The sequence below is a fragment of the Engraulis encrasicolus genome, chromosome 8 (genome assembly GCF_034702125.1).
Source record: "Engraulis encrasicolus isolate BLACKSEA-1 chromosome 8, IST_EnEncr_1.0, whole genome shotgun sequence".
NCBI lineage: Eukaryota > Metazoa > Chordata > Actinopteri > Clupeiformes > Engraulidae > Engraulis > Engraulis encrasicolus.
The window spans coordinates 44788691-44796190 of NC_085864.1; the positions used below are offsets into that span (position 1 = coordinate 44788691).

Below are 7500 nucleotides of genomic sequence, written 5' to 3' on the forward strand. Positions count from 1 at the left end.
TGTGTGTGTGTGTGTGTGTGTGTGTGTGTGTGTGTGTGTGTGTGTGTGTGTGTGTGTGTGTGTGTGTGTGTGTTCATGTGTGCGTGTGTGCGTGTGTGTGTGTGTGTGTGTGTATCAGGCCTGTGTGTGAGAGTGAGAGCGGCTGCAGTTTCATTAACACTCTGGGCCTGTCTGGGTGCCAAAGAATTTAGCAGGAGGGGCAGCAGCGTCAGGGAGATAGTGACTCCCTCTCTACCAAAGGTGGTGGAACAGCCACCCGAACACACACACACACACACACACACACACACACACACACACACACAAAGACACACAAAGACACACGCCCACACAGACACAGACACACATAAAAATGTGCACACACACATGCACGCATAAATGCGTGCACACACACATAGACACACAGACAGACAGACAGGACAGACAGGACAGACAGGACACGCACACGCACACGCACACGCACACGCACACGCGCATACACACACAGAATCACACGCACGCACAACACACACATTAGATCATGGGAATTTTCACATCAGGTAGAGATAGCGTTCGTCAATCAACAGCTGTTGAGCTGCAATGGCAACAAAGGCAGACTAAAACCAAACACCCGCTCAGTCAAGGAAGTCCGTGTATTTCTGGAGGCACGATGCGATAAGAAGTAGCAGCACCAGTGTTGCCAGATTGGGCTGTTTCCCGCCCAATTGGGCTGCTTAGGATGGCTGTGTGCGGGTAAAAACGGCATTTAGCAGAAAAACCTGCCTAATTTCTGCCATAGAAATCAATAGAATTGGGCGGGATTTTGTGCTTCTAAGCATGTTTTGGGCTGGAAATAATCAGCCTCATCTGGCAACCCTGAGCAGCACCAACGACTATTTAAAGACAAACACCCACCAAGCAGATATAGGAACCATCAATGTCCACTTGTGCAAGTCCTATAAGTAGTCACATCTATATCAAGAAATGACATGCAGAGGTCTGAGCCGCAAAATCAAAGTTTAGCATTATGACCATATGACGTGTGTGTTCTGCATCTCCAGCGCATATCTAGAAATGACACACAAAGACCCAACTATAAAATGACACTCAAGCTTATCACATGTGTTCTGAACCTCTGAATATACATTATATATTGTAAAAGGGAAGTCACTTGCGCTCTAACCTTCTTGGTGCGTCCAGTCCAGATAGTAAACTGGTCCACTTCGTAAAGACTAGGCCAGGGATGACTGGAGCACTCAGATACTTTTTAGTATTTTATTGTGGTGCAAACATAATGACTGACGTTTCAACGTCACGCCGTGTGTGTCTTCTTCAGAGTCCTTCAGATACATTATATATCATCCCTTTCTGTTGCAAACGACACACAAACACATAAACAAACACCCCAAAGGAAAGGAGGGATGGGGGGGAGGTACTCCAATAACATGGTGAAGCGAATAACCTTCAGAGAGTGGCAAATCTGCTAAAAGACAGCCTGCAGGTGCTGCTTAGTAGAGACAATATGGACTCCAGGCTGTTCTATTCAATGATTTACCATTACCATCAGGTTCATTTAACCTGGTTTGCTGCTGAACCTCCTGCTTGGTCAGTGTGTGTGTACCAGTATGTGTAGCATCGCCTCAGGCTTCTGTTGTGCTCGTCTTACCATTGCTCTGTACTTCATCTCGACTCTCTAACAGCTCCTCCACGTTCCACAAGACAAAATCGATTTTTTTGTTGTTGTCCTGGTTTGTATTCCCCCAACAGCTGTCCACGTCAGAGGCCTCATGCAAACGTTTGTTGTTATAACTTTGGCCGCGCCGCGTGTAGCAGATGTCCTGTTGCCATATCCCCCCTCAACTTCTCCAGTTACTACTCTGTCTCTGGCCTCTCTCGTCCCGTGTTTTCTCCTGGCTTTAAACTGTGCTTCTAGAACTCTCACTCACTCAAAGACGTCCTGCGACTCCTTTTACTGCGCGCTCAATCACTGTCGTCCTTTAAACCCCTTTGACGGCACTCGTTCTCTGTGTGCTCCCTTGAAGTTCTCCTCCTCTCTCTGCTTGACTCTCTCCTGGTCGCTCTCCCCTCTCTCAGTTTTCTATGTTCAGAAACAAGTCCCTCTAAAAAAAAGTGCCACCCTCCCTCCTTCTCTCTCTCTCTCTCTCTTTCTCCTTTCTCTCTCTCTCCCTCACACCCTCCAACCTTTCCTCCCCTTCTTCTCACTCACTCTCTCTCTCACTCACGTACTCTTTGCCTGGCTCCCTTACTGACTCAGTAGTGGCCCTCCCCAGCCCCAAGCCCCCCCCCCCCCCCCCCCCCCCCAGCCCCCCCTTGCCTGAGTGGTTCGCCACTAGCTGCCTGGGCCCTCCTCGAGAGCTTTTACTAGTGAAAGGTAAAACGTCTATCGGTCTGCAGGGTCCACCACATGCATGCTCCCCAGAGTCTGTTAAAACCAGGGGAAAGGGCAGAGGAGCTCCCACACAATCATTTGTCTCTGACATACACACAGATGCATAGCACACACACCCACACACACACACGCATACAGTATGTGTCTTTCACATTTGGGCACTGTACCAATAGAAGAAGAAGAGGAAGAAGAAGAAGAAGAAGAAGAAGAAGAAGAAGAAGAAGAAGAAGAAGAAGAAGAAGAAGAAGAAGAAGAAGAAGAAGAAGAAGAAGAAGAAGAAGAAGAAGAAGAAGAAGAAGAAGAAGAAGAAGAAGAAGAAGAAGAAGAAGAAGGGGAAGGAGGATGGAGGATGGAGCGAAGAATAAGATGAAGGAGAATTCGAGGAGAAGAATGGAAAAGAGGGGAAAGAATGGAGGAGAAAACGGTGAAAAGGAGAAATGGGAATGAAGAAGTGAAATGATAAGGAGAAAGGGGAAAGAACAGGAGAACGGACTGTTATGAGGAGGGGGATAAAAAGACGCTGAAGAGGGCTTAGGCCGAAACGTCTGTCTGTCTTCCATGCTAACCCAGTATTAAAACTGCAAGAAACTGATCCGGGAGTGCGACTTTTTTACTATACATGAACTTTGCTGTTTGCTCGCATCCAAAGACCTTGTAAGAAACTTTTCGGAGTTGAGCGTACTTTCTCTACTAAAAGAGGGGGATAAGGAGAAAAAGGAGGAGGAGGTATGGAATGATGGTGCTGCTGAAAGGCTGGCTACCTAGGGAGCCTCTGGTCCAGTGGTGATCATCTGACGTGTCAATATCACTCAGAGGATATCAAATACGTCCACCATATAAAACTTCATAGCTGAGCCATGTGTGTACTTTCTCCTCCTTTCCTTCCTCTTCCCGTTCCTTCATCTCTCTCTCTCTCTCTCTCTCTCTCTCTCTCTCTCTCTCTCTCTCTCTCTCTCTCTCTCTCTCTCTCTCTCTCTCTCTCTCTCTCTCTCTCTCTCTCTCTCTCTCTCTCTCTCTCTCTCTCTCTCTCTCTCTCTCTCTCTCTCTCTCTCCGCCTTTTCCTGTGCTTCTGCAAACTCAGGCCAATTGAAAGGTCTCGATGGGGTTTCCCCCCCCTCACTAAATGGGGTGGCTGGGGGATATGGATGCGTTTAAAAGCTGCCTCACACCAGGACATCTGGTCCACTTGCCTTCACTCAAAAACACACACGTGGATCTCCAGCACGGTAGATTTACAGAAAAAAAATTATTACAGAAAAGTCTCTGCAGCTGTGGCAATAGAAAGAGATGAGCGAGAAAAAGAGGCACAGGAAATCTCTTTCTCTACATCTATCTGGCTCTCTTTCCAGTTCACTTCAATGGCAAATTTACATCACAGTGTTTATAAATGGGGCAACATGACGGAGGCCTGTCTTATTAAGTGGCTGAAGAGAAATGAAGGGTTTCATTGCAAAGCGGTGTATCCGCCATTTTTGACTTTTGCATTTTATTATTGGAAATGACCGTTCAGAGGTCTGATCACCTTTGTGTGAATTCTTGCCATTCAAATATTTTGGGAAAATACTTTTTAAACCTATATAAAATGCATTTTACAATGCAATACAATGGAATGCTCAATACAAAATGTAAATTTCCCAACATTCTACAAAATGGAGATACACCGTTTTGCAAATAAACTAATAAAAAAATACTCCTAACCCTAACCCTAACCCTAACCCAGTCACTGGTACAATTGACCTATTTGTCGCCCACTGTCTGCTTCCCTGTGTGTGTGTGTGTGTGTGTGTGTGTGTGTGTGTGTGTGTGTGTGTGTGTGTGTGTGTGTGTGTGTGTGTGTGTGTGTGTGTGTGTGTGTGTGTGTGTGCAGGTAGGGAAGAGATGCAGAGTAGCAGTGCTGCAGGGGCGAGGACCAGAGGACCAGACGAGAGACCAGAGGCTCTCCAAGCTCTCCAAGTTTCTGTAAATAATTAGCTGCATGTCCCTTAGGTAATGTCTGGCTCTTGCCTGTAGACAGAGGGCTCTCAGAGAATGAGAGTAAGAATTGGTTTGGGTGTGTAGTGTGTGTGTAGTGTGTGTGTGTGTGTGTGTTTGTTGTTATAATGTGTGTTGTGTGTGTGAACAGTGGTAATAGGGACAGGGGCGTGCGTGCGTGCGTGCGTGCGTGCGTGCGTGCGTGCGGGCGTGCGGGCGGGCGTGCGGGCGTGCGTGCGGGCGGGCGTGCGATGACATCAGTGCTCTGCCTTTACTCCTGAGAGGCTGGCCATAGGGAGGGGCCGGCCCTAAGGAAACCATGAGGTTAATATATGAGGTCATATGTGAGCTTAGTATGTGTGTGAGGGTGTTTTGAGTGTGAATGTGTGTAAGTGGGTGTGTTATTGTGTGTGTGTGTGTGTGTGTGTGTGTGTGTGTGTGTGTGTGTGTGTGTGTGTGTGTGTGTGTTTGTGTGTGTGTGTGTGTGTTTGAGTGTGAATGTGTGTAAGTGGGTGTGTTATTGTGTGTGTGTGTGTGTCTGTGTGTGTGTGTGTGTGTGTGTATTCATGTTCATTGTGAGTATGTGTAAGTAGTTGCATGGGAGTCAATGTGTGTGTATTTGAGAGAGAGAGAGAGAGAGAGAGAGAGAGAGAGAGAAAGACAGAAGACAGAGAGACAGAGAGAGAGAGAAAGACAGAAGACAGAGAGACAGAGAGAGAGAGAGAGAGAGCCTGTGACCGTGACACACCCCTTCATGGTTTTCTGACCACACTGACTGCTTGGCTCAGCACATGCATATACACATACACCACACACCACCTGTGTTGCTGTCTACAGGTAAAGCTGCCCTAACCAAGGTCACCTTTGTTGCCAACTCAGTTGCGCCATCTACTGGTCAAAGCTGCTCCTCCAGGTGGGCGAGGGAAGCGAAGCAAAGCCCTGACTCTGCCACCACCAGGGCCACTGACAGCTTTGACTGGGCCTGGGACAAGGACATATGAAAGGGCCCCAAATCCAATACATACAATGCAATACGGATCCAATTCTGGGGCCCCTCTGTGTCTGGGCCCGGGACAAGTGACCCCTTTGTTACCTGTCCACAACCAAAACCAACATCACAGCCATATAGTCACCGGTGCCGCCAGAGAGAGTAGAGAGAGAGAGGTTCCATTGGCCCATTGTTTCCTGGTTCTATTATGGCCCCCCTTAGGCAGATCTAGGCAGACCTGAGGACTGTTCTATTCATTGTAGGATCATTATGACACAGCCCTTTAGGCAGACCGGAACCTGGTCACGTTAGGTGGCCATAGAAACCTATTATGTTGGCATATCTCTATACTTAAAGAATCTCTGGTGCCGCCACTGCTGCAGCCAGCTCTGCAAGCCTCGGAACGCCGCTGAGAGCTTATTTGAAGTGCGATACTCTCTGTGAGGCCTTCAGGAAAACAGATTTGAATACTGTTGAATACTTCATGTGGCAGATGAACGCTAGCTATAACCCTCCTTCCCCTCTTTTTTTGCTCTTTTGCACTTTTCAATTCACTTTCCCCCCCGATTACTTCTCCCTCTCGTCTTTTCTTGACTACTCCACCGCTCCTTTTCTTGCTATCCCTCTCTCCATCTCTTATTTCCTCTCTCTCTCTCTCATCCTAGCTTCATCACTCTCTTCTCTCTTTCGCTCCTTCTTTCTTTCTTTCTCTCTCTCTCTCTCTCTCTCTCTCTCCATTTTGCCCAACATAATCAGGAGCCCCCGCCTGCAAGAATCTGAGTAATGTTTTCCAGACGGTGCGATTTTCTCTTTTCTTCTCCTGCGCTCTCTCTCTCTCTCTCTCTCTCTCTCTCTCTCTCTCTCTCTCTCTCTCTCTCTCTCTCTCTCTGGGAAAACTGGCATCACTGGGCCAACTCACACAAAGTGGGAGGGTGAGAATACAGAGAGACGAGGCAAATAAGACACCAGAAGACAGTCAGACAAATGGAGTGACTTTTTTACAGTACTGTTTTGTTTGGGTCAGCCTGTGCCTGTGCCTGTGCCTGTGCCTGTGCCTGTGCCTGTGCCTGTGCCTGTGTCTGTGTCTGTGCCTGTGCCTGTGCCTGTGTCTGTGTCTGTGTCTGTGTCTGTGTCTGTGTCTGTGTCTGTGTCTGTGCCTGTGCCTGTGTCTGTGTCTGTGTCTGTGTCTGTGTCTGTGTCTGTGCCTGTGCCTGTGCCTGTGCCTGTGCCTGTGTCTGTGTCTGTGTCTGTGTCTGTGTCTGTGCCTGTGCCTGTGCCTGTGTCTGTGTCTGTGTCTGTGTCTGTGCGTGTGTTATCCTGTGTGTGTCTGTGTCTCTGAAGGTGTGGCCAAGTATATCGGACAGTTCAAAACAAAACACGACAACAAACATGAACGTCTCAGTCGGCATGGCAACAGGCTAAACTTTAGCCTGTTGCCATGCCGACTGAAACGTTCATTTTTGTTGTCGTGTTTTGTTTTGAACTGTCCGATATACTTGGCCACTAAACAAACAGCAGTGTGTTAAGTGCTAGGGTTGCATATTTGCTTTGGATAAGGCCTGCGATACAGTGTGCACTCCCTCCCATCAGATCTCTCTATCTCTCTCTCTTTTTCCCCCTCCTCAGTTCTGTCAGCCTTGGCCCTTTGTTCTCGTTGGGCAATCTCGTTGGGCCCTCACCACACCACATATCACACCACCATCTTGCCCATACACCACATATCAGTGTCGAGACCTCAAGGGTGCATTTCTCAACAGTATCGTTGCTAACTAAGTTGGCAACTTACTTGGTTGTAGGGCAAATTTTCCATTGCAAACTTATAAAGTTGCTAACTGGTTAGAAACGACACTGTCGAGAAACGGGGTCCAGATCAGACAAACCCTAGAACAACTAGGCCAAAGGAGCAAAGGACAACATATCTCTCTCTCTCGCTGTCTCTTTCTTGTCAAAACACAGACACACACACACACACACACACACACACACACAGACACACACACACACACACACACACACACACACCCTCTCGCTCTCTCTCACACACTCTCTCGCTCTCTCTCTCTCTCTCTCTCACTCTCTCACTCTCTCACTCTCTCTCTCTATGGGCTAAACATGTGGCGAGCCTCGTAAGTGCTTAAGGTGCTGCAGTAGA

The 7500-nt window shown here is 47.9% G+C and overlaps 1 protein-coding gene across 3 annotated transcripts in view; it reads right to left on the reverse strand.

Moving 5' to 3' along the window:
- Nucleotides 1-7500, reverse strand: part of myo1cb (myosin Ic, paralog b) — a 111059-nt gene that overhangs the window by 64055 nt on the left and 39504 nt on the right. The window contains exon 1 of one of the 3 annotated variants that reach the window (XM_063205813.1): nucleotides 1646-2128. The exons of the other annotated variants lie outside the window; for them this stretch is intronic. Within the exon in view, the coding sequence (XP_063061883.1) occupies nucleotides 1646-1663 (18 nt within the window). The 5' untranslated portion in view covers nucleotides 1664-2128. Of the gene's footprint in view, nucleotides 1-1645; nucleotides 2129-7500 lie in introns of those variants that run through there. 3 annotated transcript variants of the gene reach the window in all.